The sequence below is a fragment of the Neofelis nebulosa genome, chromosome 2 (assembly GCF_028018385.1).
Source record: "Neofelis nebulosa isolate mNeoNeb1 chromosome 2, mNeoNeb1.pri, whole genome shotgun sequence".
NCBI lineage: Eukaryota > Metazoa > Chordata > Mammalia > Carnivora > Felidae > Neofelis > Neofelis nebulosa.
The window spans coordinates 202,109,356-202,127,423 of record NC_080783.1 but is presented as its reverse complement, the minus strand read 5'-3'; the positions used below and the strand labels follow the sequence as shown (position 1 = coordinate 202,127,423).

The 18,068-nt window shown below is 57.3% G+C and overlaps 2 protein-coding genes across 2 annotated transcripts; one reads left to right on the top strand and one right to left on the bottom strand.

Moving 5' to 3' along the window:
* The first annotated feature begins 1,830 nt into the window (after positions 1 to 1,830).
* TRNP1 (TMF1 regulated nuclear protein 1) lies at positions 1,831 to 7,857 on the top strand. The gene is made up of 2 exons (XM_058718477.1): positions 1,831 to 2,805; positions 7,078 to 7,857. The coding sequence occupies exon 1, from the start codon at positions 1,941 to 1,943 to the stop codon at positions 2,637 to 2,639; it is 699 nt and encodes a 232-aa protein (XP_058574460.1). The 5' UTR covers positions 1,831 to 1,940; the 3' UTR covers positions 2,640 to 2,805; positions 7,078 to 7,857.
* Positions 7,858 to 10,951: 3,094 nt separating this feature from the next.
* Positions 10,952 to 18,050, bottom strand: TENT5B (terminal nucleotidyltransferase 5B). The gene is made up of 2 exons (XM_058718476.1): positions 17,583 to 18,050; positions 10,952 to 12,884 (listed from the first exon to the last, which is right to left on the bottom strand). The coding sequence occupies exons 1-2, from the start codon at positions 17,844 to 17,846 to the stop codon at positions 11,865 to 11,867; spliced, it is 1,284 nt and encodes a 427-aa protein (XP_058574459.1). The 5' UTR covers positions 17,847 to 18,050; the 3' UTR covers positions 10,952 to 11,864.
* Between the last annotated feature and the right edge of the window lie 18 nt (positions 18,051 to 18,068).

Here is an 18,068-nt window from a genome sequence, read left to right as displayed (position 1 = left end):
AGTTGAGAACGGAGATTTGCCTGATGTAGGCAACATACCTGTCAATCTCCCCACAGTCATGGGGGTGGGGGACTTCTGCACGGAGAAAGACACAAGGTTTGATGACACAAAGGGGACCACTCAATGAAAGGACACCATTTAGCAGGGCATTCCTCCTTGCTGGGGGCAATCTGGAAACTCCTGAGCCTCCATCATCTCCATGGAGCCCTTCTGACTCCCTGAGTCCCCCCATCCCCCCTCACTGATCGTCCCTTCTTCTGTGAGCCTCTTCCTCTTCCAACACCAGTGCATCCACTAGCCCTCTCCCCTCCCCCCTCTCACTGAGCCCATCATGTTCCCTGAACCGTTCTTCTTGCCCTCACTGGGCCCCTCCCTCCTCCTCCAGTGAGCCTGGTCACCGAGCATCCCCCCCTCAATCCTGCCAAGTCCTCCTCCCTTCCTCTTCCTCATGAGTCTGGTGTGCCCTCAGGGACCACTCTCCTCTCTCTGAGCCCCTTCTGAGCTGCCCTCAGGAGCAGAGCTTTCTCACCCTCGAGTCCCCGTCACTCAGTTTAAGGCACCTGAAAACACTTAGAGAACATGGCGGGTCAGGGCATCCATCGTCCTCCTCCACGTGAAGCCCTCCTCCTCAACATCAAGTGAGTGCAGCTCCCCCATCGGCCTCCTGTTCAGCTGGGGCAGTAGTCACTCTGGCTACACCTTTTTGGCAAGTCCTCCCGAGACTGAGGTTTGCTGGGGTTCTTCCTAATCAGTCTCAGAACTGGTTTTTGGCCCCCCAGCCCTTGCTCCCACCCACCACAGAGATCTCTCCCATCGCTTATGGCACCTTCAAGTGGATGGAAACTGGGGCATGGTCTAGGTGTCTGGGCAAGTGTTTGGAGGCAGTAGGGCAGGGTCACTTCTAGTTCAGGGAAAATGGGCAGGGCTCAGTCCTATCATATTGCCAGGCTGACTAAAGTCCCATTTAAGGAGGATCCTTCAATGCCAGGAGACCCAGGTATCTGAGCTCCCAGATGGCATGAATGGTCAAGTTGGTCCCATTCAGCCGTCCAGATTCAGCGACTGACCTGCAGTGTGACCTTGAGCAAGGCACTGCTGCACCTTCTGGGTCTGTTTCCCCCTCTGTCTCTAGATGTGGGGGTACCTACTACTGGAAGGAGCAAACAGGAGCAAGGGCACAGAAAGAATTTTAAACACCGTGGGGTCAGGGCTCCTTTGAGAAAGCCACGCCAGGCTCAGGGGCTGCCCTGTGGTTTGTTTCGCAAGCGAAGGGCTTCCTTGGTGGGGGGACAACCCGTCCCGTCTCTACCGGGACGCCAGTCACCCCTCTGCATTAACCTCTCTACCGACCCAGGGAGTTGGAGAAGGGGTCCTGGTGAGACTTGTGGCCCAGACCAGGCAGAACCAGTTCGGTGAAGGGGCGCACGGCCAACAGTTACTGGAAGGAGCACTGAGCAAGGAGCCACGTCTCCTGAGTTCTAGTCCAGACTCCCACTGGCACACACAGTGTGGCCTCAGGCATCCCTCCCCACCATCACGCGCCGGGGACTGGAGTCCATGATTTCTAAGCACCAACTATCAGAGTTTATGACTTAGGGACCAGACCAGAGAAGATGAGGTCCTCTTTACACCCCAAATTTGGGGGGAAGTGGATGGGCACCGGACGCCCCAGCAGGGCAGAGCCTGACGAGGGCCAAGGCCCCCGAGGGGTTTGCGCAAAGTCCCGAGCCGGCGGGGCCGGGGAGGCGGGTTCAGGCATGCCAGTCTCTGATTGGCTGTGCTGTCCATCGCTCCGCCCCGTGTGCTATAAGATGCACCGGCGCCTGGCGTGGGAGCTGCCGCCGCATCTCTCTCGCGTGCGCGGCGTCCGTCCTCCCCCTCGCGGGGGCAGCTGGCCAGACCAGCGGACCGACGGCCGCAGACCGCCGGGGGGGCGGGGGATGCCGGGCTGCCGCATCAGCGCCTGCGGCCCGGGGGCCCAGGAAGGGACGGCGGAACCGGGGTCCCCGCCGCCGCCGCCCCGGGAGCTCCTGTCGTCCCCTCAGCCCCCGCCCCCAACTCCGACCTTGACTCCGACCCCGGCTCAGGTCTCTTCACCGCCCGAAGCGGCCCGGGCGTGGGCGGGCTCGGCGGAGGGGCAGGAGCTACAGCGCTGGCGCCAGGGCGCTAACGTGGGTGCGGGGGGCACCGGGCCGGCAGGGGGCGCGGCGGCGGCGGCGGCGGCGGCGGCGGCGGCGGGAGCGGGGGGCCGCGCGCTGGAGCTGGCCGAAGCGCGGCGGCGACTGCTGGAGGTGGAGGGCCGCCGGCGCCTGGTGTCGGAGCTGGAGAGCCGTGTGCTGCAGCTGCACCGCGTCTTCCTGGCGGCCGAGCTGCGCCTAGCGCACCGCGCCGAGAGCCTGGGCCGCCTGGGCGGCGGCGTGGCGCAGGCCGAGCTCTACCTGGCGGCGCACGGGTCGCGCCTCAAGAAGGGCCCGCGCCGCGGCCGCCGCGGCCGCCCGCCCGCGCTGCTGGCCTCGGCGCTGGGCCTGGGTGGCTGCGTGCCCTGGGGCGCCGGGCGCCTGCGGCGGGGCCACGGCCCCGAGCCCGACTCACCCTTCCGCCGAAGTCCGCCCCGCGGCCCCGCCTCCCCCCAGCGCTGACCTCAGCGCGGGGACCCCTGGCCACCCCCGACAGGCCATCGCCGAGGTGTCGACCGACGGATCGGGACGTCGGCTGGATGGACGGCGTCACCGACGCGGATGGACAGACTGACGGACCCCAGGAAGAGACAGTCGGGGGGCCAGGGGCCCAGTAAAGGAGGCTGAGGTGCGGTCTTAGCGGCTGGCGCATCTGAGGGGGCGGGGCGGGGTGGTGCAGGGCCCCGATTTCCCTTCCGTGGGGCTTCTGGACCTCCGCTGGGTCCCTAATAAAGCTGTCCGTTTTGTTACTGCCTCTCCCAGACCTCCTGGGTTCTGGGGAGTGAGGTGGTAGCACCAAGTCCCCATTATAGAGTTGGAAAAATTGAAGATGCTCAGATTCCAGGAGGGGTTTGCCGGCAAACTTTCACCACTGGGAGCCTGCTGCGCTGACGCAGGCCATCCACCCCTCCCTCCCTACACCCGCGTTGCCTTTCCTGGGTCCTTTGTGGCTGTAAGAAGAGTCTTGCCCTTGAGACTGCTGATTTCTGGCGCCGCCCAGCTCTAGACCTTCGGGGAGGACAGAATAATGAGGTCCCAGGATGCGGTGGGGGCTGGGCCAGCAATGTACCACTAAGTTCTCTCCTAAGCCCGTTTCCCATTTGGGGGGACAGAATCCCAGAGAGATTGAGGATTTGTTCCCATCACACTTAGGCCCTTCCACTTCTAGGAGACAGATCTTTTCTCATGCTCTCAAGCAATTTTGCCAAGTCAAGTACATCTTGACTTCGATAACCTGGGTGGGGTATTTGGTAACTGCTTAAGGCCTTACCTGCTCTCCTAAGGTTCCTCCACCGTCCCCCACCCCCAACCTGTCTCTAAGATGGTTCTGCCAGTCATGGAGCCAGGTGACATCCTTTAACAGGCCCCAAGGGGGTAGGTATGTCATCTACTTCTAGAAGGGGGGGCCTTAAAGGGCCAGACCTGAAATGAGATTGGCTACTATTCTTCCTGTCCACATGCCTATCAGCACCCTGCTCCCCCCTGTCCCCCCTCCGCTGTGAATGGCCAGGCTGCCGTTTTGCTGCTTGGACTGATTGGACTGCAGCCTCCCTTGTTGGTCTGTGAAGTGGTTATCTTCACCTCTGAGAAGGGCTGTAGTGAGGTTAACACAGGGCAGAGGTCATTCTTCCCCCATCAGTCAGAGGAAGGTTTTATCCTTTTAAATCACACCTAGAAACAAGCACTGCTTTTGCTGGTGGATCTAGGAGCTGGCTTAATCCTAGAGTTTTGAGGGTCAGGTAAACCGCTCTCTGAAAGGCAGAGCCCCAGGGGCCCTCACCTGACTCTCAGCCCTTCCTCTCCCTCTCCTCAGGTACTAAACGTTGGGGCTGGTTTCTAACAGCCAGGCTTTTCCCAAACCCATTCTTGGCTAGGGGAGGGAAGTCCAGGAGGAGGTCTCGGGGAGTCTGAGTGAGCTTGGGGACCAGGAGAGCAGTGAGGGGCCCTGGTGTCCTCTGGCTTCCCCGGAGAGAGGGAGAACCTTCTGAAGTTATTCCGTTCATTCAGGGTGTAGAGGCCCAGAGAAAACAAGGACTTCCTGGAGGTGACACAGGAGCTCAGGCTGCAGCACTGGGCTACAGCCAGGACTGTTTGTTTTCTGGGTTGCACAGGAAAGGGGCACTTGGTCCAGAGAAGCTTTTAGCTAATTGTGTAAAGTGCTCTGTGCCATCACAGCGGTGCCTTCTCTGGGATTTATTGGTAATCAGCTTTGTCCTGATTTGGAGGCGGTGGGGGGTGAGGCATTAGAGGTGGTTCTTGCTGGAGAAAGTGATGTGTGTGTGTGGGAGATAGAGATTGGTCCTAGTGTCACTGGCAGCTCTGGTCCTCTCCCCCCTCCCAGATGTCCCACTGCTCACCAAAGGCCTTCGCCCTGGGCACACAGTACTCAGTGACTTGAACCCCAGCTCTTGGTTCAGGACTCCACCCAGGGTTCCTCAGCCAACTAATAAAAATCACTTCCCCACCCCTGTCTGGCCCACCCAACCCCCTCTAGGAGCCTCCATTTTCTCCTCAGTCAACAACCATTAATATCTACTCAGTCCAGGAGCTCAAGAAGGAGCAGTGAATCAGAGGGTCTCTGCTTTTAAGGGCTTGTGTTTCCCAGCCCTCGTCTAGGCAGCCTTCCCTGGCAGTCACCATCCCGGGGAACCCTCTGGGGCTGGGCAATTTGTGTTGTTGGAGGGCTATATTTATACCTTCACAAATAACTATAGCTCCTGGTCGGATGACTGACCCCGCTCTGCCCCAACTTTTTGAACACTTTTGTTGATGGCTCTAGCCCTGAGGATCTTGAGAGACTCTTGCATTGAGAACATCGATGGCTAGCCGTGAATCTGTAATCTCAGCAAAGGGAAATGAGAACAGGAATCTTTCTTTAGGCCAGTGTTTGGGCTGGGAGATGAGTTCAAGGTTCTAAGTCAGAATTTGCCCTTCCCCTGGATAAGCCCCCTTCCCTCTCTAGGGATCCCTAGCCAAGTGAGGGCGTTTCTGGGAGGCGCCACCAGAGGGCAGTGTGGGGCTGCTTCCCCGGGCGTGGGGGCGTGGCCTGAAGCAGGCTCTATCCCCACGGTCGCCGCCCCCGACTAGCCCCTTTTCTGCCTTGCAGGGTGCAAGGGGGCCTTCTTTGGCCTTGAGTTTTAAGGGTCTGGCAGACCGAGCGGGTCGTGGCGGTCATTTAGAGAAGGGGCGTACGGTTGGGCCTCTGGTTGGGCCCAGCCCCGGACCTCAGGGGAAGGTTCATCAAGAGAGACTGTCCTGGAAAAAGAGGTTGCCCCTGTTGGTGGTCACCGTCTGAGTGAAAGGCTGGAGTCCTTTCGCTCCTCACAGATTTGGTACACCCTGGGGCCGTCTGGGGACCAGGGTGGCTTCCTAGAGATTCGGCATAAACAACAGGTCACAGCCAAGGTGCCTCCAAGTGTGCAGTTCCCCTCACCTTCCAGGTCCCCAGAGAAAATTCAGCCGCCCAGTCTTCTCAGAGATAAAAGAGAGGCTCCCTGCTTTACAGCCTGGGGGAGGAGGCATTTGGGAAAGCTGGGAGATCCCCAGACTATTTCTTCCCCCATTAGTACCTGACGAACCCTGGCCAGGAGTGATAGGGGAAGAGAATCCTTGGTTCCTGAATATTTAAACCACCTCCTCAATCCTTGGTTCCTGAATATTTAAACCACCTCCTCCGTGCTAGGCACTTTACCTTCTATCCATTTCAGTCCTCCCAACCACTCGGCAAAGGGGAGTAGCTGGGAAAAGCACAACCATTTCCGTGGTTGAGGAAACTGAGGACGAGGTAGGGCAGATGACTTACCCAAGGAGTAGAACCTGCAAACGAGGGGTCCTTTAAACACTAGGCTACCGGCTTTTCATTTACCAGGCTAATGAGGGCTCCATTTGATGGTGGGGGATCTGGGCTCTTACCCTTTAAGTCTGGGTACATTGGCCTCTGGTCCTTGGATCTGGGAGGGGTGTGATGAGATGCTGGAAATGTGGCAGAAGGTGCACCCCCCCCCCTCCCCAATCATCTCCACCAAGTTCTGGGGCACACCCCTAGAAGCTGGCTCCCCACCCTGGTTGTCTGGGCTCCGGGGGTGAGTCAGGCTGAGTCAGCATACCTGGCTTCAGGCAAGGGCAGGCCAGCGATGCTCAGGGCCTGGGCTTGCCTTGGAGGGCTACCTCCTCTCCCTGCACACCTGGGATGTTTGGTGCCAAGGAGAGCAAAGGGCCTGGGATGGCAGAGGAGGAGGACAACAGTCTCCATGGTGGGGCAGAAAGTGCCCCAAGCTTGGAACAAGACAGATGTGGGATTCAGTGCTTGCCTGTAACTTTTCCACCGGAAGACCTTGGGCAAATGACTCCCCTTCTCCAAGCCAGTTTCTTGTGCGTGTCTGTGTTACTGGGGAGCTGGGGAGGAGATAACCACAGACTATTAAATGAGAGGTCACACTAAGCACAAAGTGATTTGTAAATGTTTGAGTGGGCCAATCTACCTAGCCCAGGAGAGGCTGCTAGGACAGAGCCCCCAGGCAGTGTGGGCCTTTGCTTCTCCAGAGCATCGCCATATCAGGAATCCCTGGAACGATCCCCCTTCTCCCCCCACTGTTGGTCCTAGGGAACTCCATAAGGGGAGAGGTGGAGGCAGGGAAGGCTTTTCTTCCCAGGAACATTCCATTCTAGCTGCTCAGACCAGTGGGGATCCTAGCCAAGGACAAAGGCCCAAGGGAACCTCTCCTTACCCCAGGAGCCCCCATCTCTTCCTGGGCAGGAGCCAGTGGAGCCCTGTCCCGGAATAGTGTCCTGTACCTTCTCTCCACAATGGCCCCTCTCGAGGCAAATGTTGAAGGGTTTGGGTGGGGCTGGGTGGCTTTGGGAAGGAGGTAATTAAAGCTCTTGACATTATTCTTTCCAGCTCCTCCCAGTTCCTCAGAGCCTCTACTGTATGCATCTGGACTCCTGGATTCTGCTCCTTCCCTGGGCACTTCCTTCAGGAAGACGTCTCACAACCTTACACAACCGAATTGATCCCACACAACCTTGGCACCGTCCTTACTTTACAGGAGCCTTGCACTTAACAGTGGCAAGGTGCTCAATTCTGGGGAAGGTGCCTGTTCTCTTGAGTTTCCTTATATAATCTGCATTTGACTTTGGCCGACACCGTATGATTGGAAATGTTACAACAGGTCCTCTGAGGTGCAATCAGATTATTTAAGAAAGGAGCAAACGTTTCCACTGTGAAAATGAAAAGGATTTCTTTTAAGAAATAGTCACCATTCCTAAGTCGCGGTGCAGCTGGGGTCCCCGTTTTGGTCGATGCCATCGCTTCTCAGTCTGACAAAGCTGGGAGGCCTGAGTGATGGGAAACGTTCTGAGAAATCCCTTGTTCCCTCACCCGCTGTCCTTGCCCTCTCCGACTAGGGGTGTGCCTGTGGCCTCTCAGAAAGATGATAAGTTGCTGGCTTGGGCGGGGGGCACCTCTTTCTCAGGAAGGGGCGGTGTTAACATAAAAATCCTAAGCAAAGTTTTAAATGAAAAATGGGAGCATATTTATTCAAGTATCCTGATAATAAAAGGAAGGGGGGGAGCATACTTACGACCAAGAACTTGTAGAATTCGGCAAAATGAATGTATATTGAATCAATCCCCTGATTTATACATTCAGGAAGAATAAATTTCAATAACGTGAGACAGAGGCATGTGGTTTTGAGGTTCACTTTGCAGGTGTCCTTGCCGCCTTTCCTTTGGTGTGTCTGTCACATAACACCTTCTGCTTAGTTTCTGTTGGCAACCTGGCCCTGGTGACTGATTTGCAGACTGCTTTCCCCCTTGATCTGGCTCAGAGCTCACCCTCTCCAGGATGTCTCCCCTGATTAAGGATGTGACGAGGAAGCTCGGGGCTGGGCGTGCACGTGTGAGACTGTGCGTGACACCGAGGAGGTCGTGCACATTTGTGATAACATGGCAGCATGACAATCCATGGAGGCTCGCGTGTGACTGTGCTAGCGACAACAGGGACCCGTTTGTCAGGGCCCCAGCAGGAGACAGGGCACACTCAAACTGGAATGAGACTTTAAAAGGGGTTATTTCCAGAAATGTGGGCCGGGCTTAAGAAACTAACCAACGACAGTGCAGCTCTCTCAGGCTAGCAACAGTGGGGAGCCTTTACAAGGGGACAGGAAAGGGAGGGTGCAGGTGTGTGGAGAAGGCCCCTGACAGGAACAGTGGCCTTTGGTTGAGAAATGTAGCCAACCATGGCAACCTGGCGGGGGAGGGAACAGGCGGAATAAACATCCCATTCTCCTCCTCCTTTCAGTGCTGGGGTCTCTCATTGGCTGAACCAACAGGAAGGCTGAGAACAAGGGAGCCATTGACCCACAGTCCATAGAGGTCAGCCTCCCAGGGCACCAAGCACCAAGGGTGGAGAGTGGGACTGGAGGGGCCAACACATCATGTCACTGCCTGGGGGCATGTCTTCTGTTCCCCAAAGTTCACAGCAATGCGTCTCCCGGCTCTGGAGCTCCCCCACCCACCATGGGTCATAAGAGGTGGGTGGACTGCTTCTTGGTGAGCACTGTGGGGCTGGGGGGTGGGGCTTTCCTCCCTCCACCTTCCCCTCTCTGGCTGTGATTCCCAGGTCTTGACTCCTGCCTACCCTGGCATCTTAGATGGTTCCAGGAACTGTCCCGGAGAGAACAATGCCAACCACTGAGTCACTGTTTTTCTCACACCCAGAAACACGGCACCACCCCCAAACACACCCACAGGCGCACCTGCTGCCACCATGGGCCTCTGACATAGTCACCGCAAGTCATGGCTGGTGTCATGTACATCAAGAAAACATACATCTTGGCACACTGCTGCCCTGCCATGGTCCTACATAAAATGGCAAATGCACAGTAATGCAAACTGTCACATGCCAATGATGCCCCATCGCACAGATGTACAGGAGACATACTGTCACGCCCATCCACGTGAAATCGGAGCGAAGGAGCGGGAGAGTGTGGGGGTTAACAGCAATGGCTCTGGAGTCGGCAACACCTCTTTGACCTCTCTGGCACCAGCTTCCTTGCCTGTAAACGTGGAGATGATTGCTCTTCCCTCGAGAATGAAACGAGAGGTAGCGACCGCGAAGGCTGTAGCACAGTGCCCGGCCTGGAGTAAAGACTCTAGCAGTGGAAGCTGTTACTGGGAACTCCTGGCTCACATTCTCCCACATCTCATGCCCATGCATGTTGCAGACCAGCAGCGGCGAGCACACGCCTGTGCAAGGCCAGCCAGACACCCTCAGGCACACGTGCCCTCCCCCAGACACGCCTGCTGGGAGCATGTGCACATTGACAAATTCCCTCGGCCTGGAAGCCCTTTCCCCAGACATCTGCCTAGCTTGCTATCCATTGCCTTTAAGTGTTCAATCAAATGTCACCCTTTCGATGAGGTCCATCCTGACTTTTTAAAACCACATACCCCAGCACTCCCAATCCCTTACCCTGCTGTGTACTTTAAGCATTATTGACCTTCTAAGAAGATATAATTTAGTTTATTTTCTGTCCACCCTATTCGAGTATAATCTTCATGAGAGTAGGGAATCTTGCTTGGTCTTTTGGGTGCTGATGTATTCCAACTCCTGTAGGGGTCGCTGGCACACGATGGGCTGAATGCCGTGTGTACACTTACTGTGGGTCCCTAGCTTTCTCACCCTCTGAAACAAGCACATCTGGGTGAACCCCAGTGCCCACCCCAACAAGCTAAGCCTGTGTGCTTACACATGCCCAACTCAGGAGCTGGGATAAACTTAATCTCTCCTAGGCCCCTAGTTGGGTGGGCACAGCCAAGGGGGGGGGGGGGGCGCTATTTTCAGTCACCAAGCCAAGAAAGTGTTTCCACTCACCCTTCCGGCCATTTTGAGCCCCGCAGAAACTTAGTGAGCCGATGAGTTGGCTGGGCTCACCCAGGTCACCTGGGGCCTCCTCTGAGGCCTTGTTTTTTTTCACCCTGACTAGAACCTCAAGCCATCACTTCAGAAACCACTAATGAGGTTGTCTGTGTTAAGGGCTTTGCAATCCTTGGATCAAAGAGGCTGGGTAAACAGTGGGCAGCGTCCAGGCCAGTGACTGGCTGATGCCCCGAGGGAATAGCTCCCTGAGAGCGTGCAGCTGCCACTCATTGCTGGACAGCCTGGCATGGCCCCAGCTGGGTTTGGGAAGAAGAGACCCTGCCCCTCTTAGGGGACCTATTTAGAGCAGACCAGAGTGTGCCCATCAGCCCTTGGGAATAAGAGAGGGAGCCAGAGGATAGAACCTCCCCCTGAGGTAGGGAGGCTGAACCTGGGCTCTGGCTCTGGGCGACGCTAGAAGTCCCCCAGGCTTAGCTGCCACTACTGAACGGGTCTCCAATTCAGATTCATCCCGCTTGTCCTCCACCTGCTTCCCGAGTGGGTGGGCAGAGCTGGGGTCAAGCAGCCCAGAGCACTGGAGTGTAAGGCCAAGTCCAGGGTCATTAGGACTCCAGGTAGGAAAACACTGCAATGTTTACTCTTTCACAAGAGACCTGCTATGGCAATTTGCAGGTACAAGTCACACGTGAGACACGAGCCCCCAGCACAGTTTTCCAGCTGGGGCTGGTATGGAGAGAAGGAGGTGAAACCCCCCAGCTACAGCCAGGACTCAGACACCAGGGTACCCGAATGTCCCTGCCCTCAATGCAAGCCAGATGCAGGCTGGAAGAGGCAGCCATAGCCCCCACAGCCATGGAAGGTCATTCTCCCAAGAGAAAGCATGGTGCTAGGCTTAGTGTAGACAATCTTTATTGGCAGGTGTTCAGAGTGCAAAATGGTGACAAATCCAGAGGGATCGGAAAGGGGGTGGGGCATGGTTCCCCTTCCTCCAAGTGGGGACGCATAACCAGGCCAGTGGGGGAGAGCACTTGGCTGTGGCCACTTTGGGTCCAGCACCCTTCGGAGAACAAGCTCCCAGGCAGGAGGGATCCTCACAACACACGGGAAGGGAACAACACCCCAGAGGGGACCTGGAGTGTGTCCCGCGGCCTAGCTCCCCCCCAGCGGCCTAGCTCCTGCCCAATGCACACCTTGACAGCTTGGGGTGGGGGTGTTTGGGGACTGGGCTAAACCTATCCCTCTGCAAACCCAGGTATCTGCGTCGTGCCTCAGTTTTCCTCCTCCCGGTGATTAGCCAGGTTGGATGGCCAGGCCTTGTTAGGGGTCCGGCCCAACCCGAAGTGAGTAGTTCACATACCATACCATATTTTGGTCATTGTGTGGGCTGCAGGGATCACTGTGGGTTGGCCGTAGCCGAAAAGACCCTTTTTAGGCCACGGAAACCAACCCAAGACCTTCCTAGGCCGCAGAAATCTACCTAAGACGATAAGCATGGAGGCTATCGCCCCAAACATGCTTCGTGTCCTGAGGGCAATTGGCCCCCAAGACAAAACAGCCCCTGCACCCCACAACCATGCTGGTCCAAAAGTGTGGTTCTGTCTACCAAGAACCCCAGCTTGGCCTTAAGCCCACGGGGGCCTCACTCGGGGATGAGTGGGGGTCCCTTCTGTTTAGTAGGAGGCCCAACCCTGCAGCGGTGCGGGGCCACTTGGGAGCGGCCGCCTGTCTCTGGTCACCTCCTCTCCACACTCCGGGAGGCCCCACTCTCTCAGGGAAGGCCCAGTCCCTTGTGGCGAGGGTCTGAGTCAGTTACAAGGCAGCCAGGTGGGATAGGAGTGGGCCCGAGCCAGCAGAGGCTGCACAGGAGTCACGTAGTAACTGACAGTGGCAGGCACAACCCCGTCGGGGCCCGGGGGGCGCCAGGCCAGGGCGGCCGCAGCGGCGGGGCCCTGCTCAGCCAGCGCCTGGAGCGCCAGCGTGGCGATGAGGTCCAGCGTCTGGCGACGCTCGTGGCTCATGAGGCACACGGTGCTCTCGTTGACCACCCGGTGCAGCGTCACCAGGCAGGCGTAGCGGCGGGCTGAGTCGGCCCCGCTGAAATGAGCCTCCAGGTAGCGCTCCAGCGTGCGCTGCTGCTCCGCCAGGTCGGGGAAGTCGATGAAGAAGCGGGAGCACATGTAGCGTTGCAGGGCGCGCACATCGGTGCTGGGCCGCGGCCTGAAGCCCCGCACCAGGAGGTGGCAGTACTTGAGGAGGCCGCCACCGCGGATCTCCTCGGGGCTGCGCGTGGCGATGACGCGGTGCCGCAGGTGGTCCAGCGCCTCGGCAAAGTCCCCGTACAAGCTCTCACCTGTCACCGTTGGGTGGAAGGCCTCAGACATGGGCGTAGACGAGCACTGGCCAAAGAGAAGCAGGGAGTCCAGGATGATCTGGAAGGAGTCCACACTGAACTCAAACTGGCGCCGGACCGAGTCCACGAACTTGAGCTCCACGTTCTTGCCGCTCTTGTTGGACAACGAGATGAGGCTCCAGCGGTCCGTGTCCGTGCACACTTTCACCAGCTTCTGCACGTACGCCTCCTTGAGCGTCAGGGGCGTGATCTTGGCCCGGCTCACCCCGGCCGGCAGGAAGTCCAGCAGGCAGGCCAGCACCACCTCCTTGGTCAGCTGGAAGGACGCCTCGCTGCGCAGGTCCACGCGGAACACCAGGTCTAGGTCCTTGTAGCCCAGGCCACTCTCAGGGTGCAGCACATGGCTGGCAGCCGAGCCGTGCAATCGCACACCGTGCACGCGCAGTCCCCGTTCTTCTAGGCTGCTGCGGACCACCTGCGGGGGAGACGGCGGGAGGGAGAGGTGGCGGGAGTCTGGGCCCCCCCGGGGGTCCACCACCGGCTTCCCCGTGATAATCACGCCAACATCAACCATGTTGACCCCGTACCAGCTGTCGTGCCTTCGGAAAGCCATTTAACCCTCTCGACTTTGATTTCCTAATCTGGAGTATGACTTGTTTAGAGGAAAGACTCAGAAGGAATAGCACCGATGATAGCAGACGCGTAGAATTGACTAAATACCAGGTCCCGGTCTAAGCACTTTATACGTTAGGCTATAAACGTGCATAATTCTCCATTACCTGCCCTATGAGGTAGATACGATGAATGCCATTTTGCAGATGGAGAAATAGAAGCACAGAGGGGCCAAGTAATTTGCCCAGGGTCACGCAGCTGGTGAATTAAACTCAGTGCAGGTCTTAACCACTGTGCGATTCTACCTCTCCAAAACTGCAAGTAAAACACTCTGTTTTGTGCCAGGCATGATGCTAACTGTTCAAATGTGTTGGGAACGTAATTCCCATTCACCCACATTACTACATTAACCCTGACAATGATCCTGTATTTGGGCATTAGTATCCCAATTCACAGATGGGGGACCTGAGGCACAGAGAGGTTAAGAATCGTGTCAAGGTCAGAGAGTAGAGCCCAGGTGGGTTGGATTCTCCAGTCCATGCATGCTCTTTTGGCTATGACACACACACTCATCTTAACTCATCTTTACAAGGACCCTGTGAAGCACATGTTACACCTGTTTTAGAGATGAGGAAACTGAGGCTTACGGGGGCGAGAGGGGGCTAAGGTTCAGAGAGGGCGTCATTTAGAAGTGGCAGGGCTGGAAGTTAAAACTCAGGCACTTTCTGCTCTTGAGACAGGAGGTGGGTGATCATCTCGGGAAGCGCTCGGCACCCAGCCCAAGTAGGAAGAGAGGTAGCAGACCCCATCTGCTGACACAGGAACACCACAGGCAATCTCGGGTCTGTTCCTTTGGCCAGAGGCATCTCTCTGGGCCTAGGACAGTGCGGGGAGAAGAAAGAAGCTGGGCCCAGACATTCGGTTTTCTTAGCAACCCAGAGGACTCACACACCATCCTGAAAGTGACCAGGCAGCATTCCTGTCCTGAGTGATTCTGCAACCCTGCCTTGCTGCCAAGTCAGCGCCCAGCACTGGGCTGGGCTGCCCTCCTCGCTTCTCAGGGAATTACCGCAAAGAATGCACTTAAGTGCTGAGGAGGCAAGCTGCAGTGGGGCAATCTGAGGCGGGCGGCTCCCTCCAGGAAGGCTTCCGGGAGGAGGACCCTGACTGGGGGAAGGTACTATAATGGCTATGGGGATAAGCAACTGGCCATCAGGAACATGGAGGGGAGGAGCTTGGGGTGGGGTGGGGAATATCAGGCACCTGTTGAATGCCTGGACCTTCTCAGCAGAATCTACAGGGGATAGGTCTTTATGCTCTCCAAGTTATGGATGGGGAAACCAAGGCTCACAGGAGTGTAGTCATCTGCCCAAGATCATTTAGAGGCACCTTCAAATCCAGGTGTGGCTGACTCTCATTGTATCACATTGCCATTCCAGGGTTTAGAAGGAGCAGAGACCATAACCCAGGGTTCTAATCCTCCCTGTCTTTCAAAATTTCAGAGTGAGGGTGACCGTCCAGTCACTGAAGCTCAGAGCCAGGGTAGTTAGGAACAGGAAGGTGGGGTTTGGGAGATGCCTTGGCCAGACAGACTGGGGAAGCTGGAAGTAAGGGGCCAGTTGCTACAGTCTAGCCTGTGGGACTTGTAACCCACAGCCTGACAGCCATGCCCCTGCAGGGCCAAGGAGGGAAGCAGGCAAGACCTTGTCCCAAGGACCCTGCCAGACTTGCAGAGCAGACCAGCCCCCTCCCCAGGTCCTAACAGAGCTGACTGCGCCTTACTCAGTGCCAGCTCCTGCTCCCAGGCTGATGCTCACCCCAGGGCATGGCATCTGGCCTGGTGAGGAGGTAGCAATACCCTTGTTAAATCTCCTGTGTCAGCCAGCCAGCAGCTGTTGTCTCTCTCTCCCAGGTGTGACTACAGCCAGCTTGGCAGGCGGACCCCAGATACCGCCACACCCAAAGACTGCAGGGCAGCTTGGAACCTCCTGAATCAGACTTTCCAGCCACGAAGGGGGCAGCGGTTGCACCCTCCTTTCTCCTGTGCCAAGGGCCTCTCCAGAACCACTCTGCTCCTGGGCCGCTGCCAAGACCTACAGGGGGACTATAGGTGCTGTCAGCCAGCAGGCTTGCCACACTTGACTCTGGAGCTGCCTGATGCAGGCCCTCTGGCTGCAGCTGGAGAGATCAGATTGCCTCCTTCAATTCCCTGGGCCCAGAGAGGGCAAAGGACTTATCCAAGGTCACACAGCCAATAAGTAGCTGAGCTTAATTAGAACCGGGCCTCCCAGAGCTATGGACAGGGGGGCCTCCTACAGGAGAATGGGTCCCTCTAGCTCAGGTACAAGCAGGAATAGCATCTCTAACTGCTCAGATCGCTGCCGTAGGCAACGTCTTGGGAGGGGGGGGGGGTACAGAGGGAGAAAGGTTCTGGTTCTTGAACCATGGGCAGCCAGCATCCCCCATTACACACACCCAACACCCCTCCTCTACTCCCCCCACCTGGAGCACCTCCCACTTCTATTCACAGCCAGCACGGATGGCCCCCATCCCCACACACACCAAGCCCATTACCACCCCCTCATACACATGCAGCACCTCCCACCACACATATATATTCCAATAGTTTGTGAAGCTGCCAGCTGCTGATTCCCACCAGGAGATGGACGTCCTTCCCTGTGGATGCGATTGTGCAGGCAGGTGAAGGTCCCTGTTCCTTTTGGATTCTGAAACCTGAAAGGGTGTTGGGAGAGTAGTCCAACCCATCCCATTGGACAGATGGGGACACTGGGCCCAGCAAAACTGATAACAGTCCAGGCCCCGACGCCAGATGTCCAGCCTCCTGGTGCAGCTCTGAAGTCTCCCCTGCCTCTCCCCACGCCAGCTAGCAGCTCCCTGTTCTGTGATATCTTTGACCCTAGTCTAGGAGAACACTGTACTATTATTGCCCTGTAAAGTCAGCTCCTTTTGGCCTGCAGTCCCCCCACCTGGCAGGGAGCATCTCAAAGGCAGAGAAGTGCTCCCAGAGGTCCCAGTCATATCCATGGCCCTAGTGTCCTGAATAGGGCTTGACACAGAGCAGGCACCAGTTAAGGCAGTTTGGCAGGGACTTCCCCTCCAGAGCACATCTCATCCCTGCAGAGCGGTGTTTCTGCACTGGGCTCTGCCTTCCCCCATGTCTGGGACAACAGTCCTGGAGATACGGTAGTTGGGGCCCCAAGGTTGACCTGAGAGTCCTAAGGAAAAAAGAAACCCTCAACTGGTTTTTCCTAATTACCCCATGACAGCCGGCAGCAGAGGAATGCCTCAGTGAGCACCACTGGGGCTTTGGGTGAGTCAGCCCTGGGGAATCTGCCCCCACCCCCTCCCATTCCCTGGGAGGGAGGGCGAGGTAATCCCCTAGCCTACAACCCTCCTCCTCAGTGGAAGCAATTGGAGGCAGGGGAGTGGCCTGCTTCACTAGCTTCTATGGATAACTCCAGCGAAGGAAAGTCTGTCTACTGGCAGGAATACCCAGGAATTGTGGCTGGATTTTCTGGTCTCTATCAGAAGACTTCCCTAAGACTCAGAAGTTGAGTCTTAGGAGCTGGGGAAGGGGTTGGAAACCTTGAACCTGCAGCAGGCGGCTCCCAAGAAGACTTATGATTCTCTTGGTTTGATTTTCACTTCTTTAGGTAGTCTTAGGCAGCTCACTGCCCCTTTTGGAACCTCAGCTTCCCCAGCCACAAAATGGGCACAGTAATTACCATATTCTGGCATTTCAGAGTATGACAGCACCTAGGTCACGCAAATGGAAGAGTAATTTTAGGGGTGCTGAAAAGTTAGGTAAAGGGAAAAAGGAGTCTGAGGATGGGGAGAGGGGTTGCCAGAATTCTCTTTTCCTGTTCTTCAGGAGGCAGGGTCAGCCTTCATTTCCAACTTTGGGGAAGAGGAGAGACACCTAAACTGGACACCTGACGTTGCCTTTCGGCATGCAGCCACCAGGTCCAGCGTGGTGCTTAATCTCCTCCTGCCACAACCCCAGTTGAGAGGGAGGGAGTCCTTATTGGGATTTCTTGGCTTTTCCACTTAGCCACGGGGCTCTTGAGCCAAGAGCTGTGGGAGCACAGGACAAAGTCTGACCCTAGGACCTTGAGAGAGGGAAGGGGTGTGGGGGTGGTGAGGCCCAGCCATGACGATTTGGGGGTGAAAAAACCCCGATTTTGAACACCTACCCATTCAGGGCTGCCTGGTATCTCTTGTCTGAGGAGGCAGATCTGTTCACCCGCCACTCTCCCCACCCCCCCTTCCCGCAGCCAAGTCCCTCCCCATTCTCCTCCCATTTCCTAGCTAAGGCAAGGGTGAACGGTTCGATCGGGCTCTCCAGAGGCGGGGGAAGGGAGAGCCAAGTGGGGAGGGCGCATGGTCTACTATCCATACGCTGTGCGATTTTGTTACAGTCCCTGTGCCTCTTTAAGCCTCAGGTTCCCTAGCTGTCTAGCGAATCGAACAGACTCTGGGTGCCTTCCAGCACAAGAACCTCAGGCTGGAGACCCCATAATCCCTCCCAGTGCCCTCTCACCTGCACAATCTGCCGGGGCTGCACGCTCAGAGTAGGGAAGTTGCCGCGCCCGTGAATGGGAATCGGTTCGCTCAGGAGCGCATCCAGTCGCTTCACCTGTGGCCAGCCTAGCCCACTTAGGTGCCGTCCGAGGGAGGCCGATGAGGCCTTCGGGTCGGGGCCGCCGCCTGCCGGGGCGGCCGTGGCCACCTCCGAGGCCGCAGCCGTCCCCACCTGCGCAGTTGCCTGGTCCGGGCTCTCAGCTCCACTCTCCGACGGCATCATTAGCCCGGCCCCGGGCCCCGACGGCAGAAACCGGGGGGTGGCTAAGGGGAGAAGGGCAGGGAGAGCGGCTGGGCCGGGGCCAAGGCGAGGGGCGCGGCTGCAGGGACTGGGAGGCAGCGACGGCGAGGCAAACCCAGGGCACACCTCCGACGGCGACGACCAACCGACCCTAGAGCCGGTAGCCCAGCGCCCAGCGGACTCTTATAGGCCGCGGGCGACATG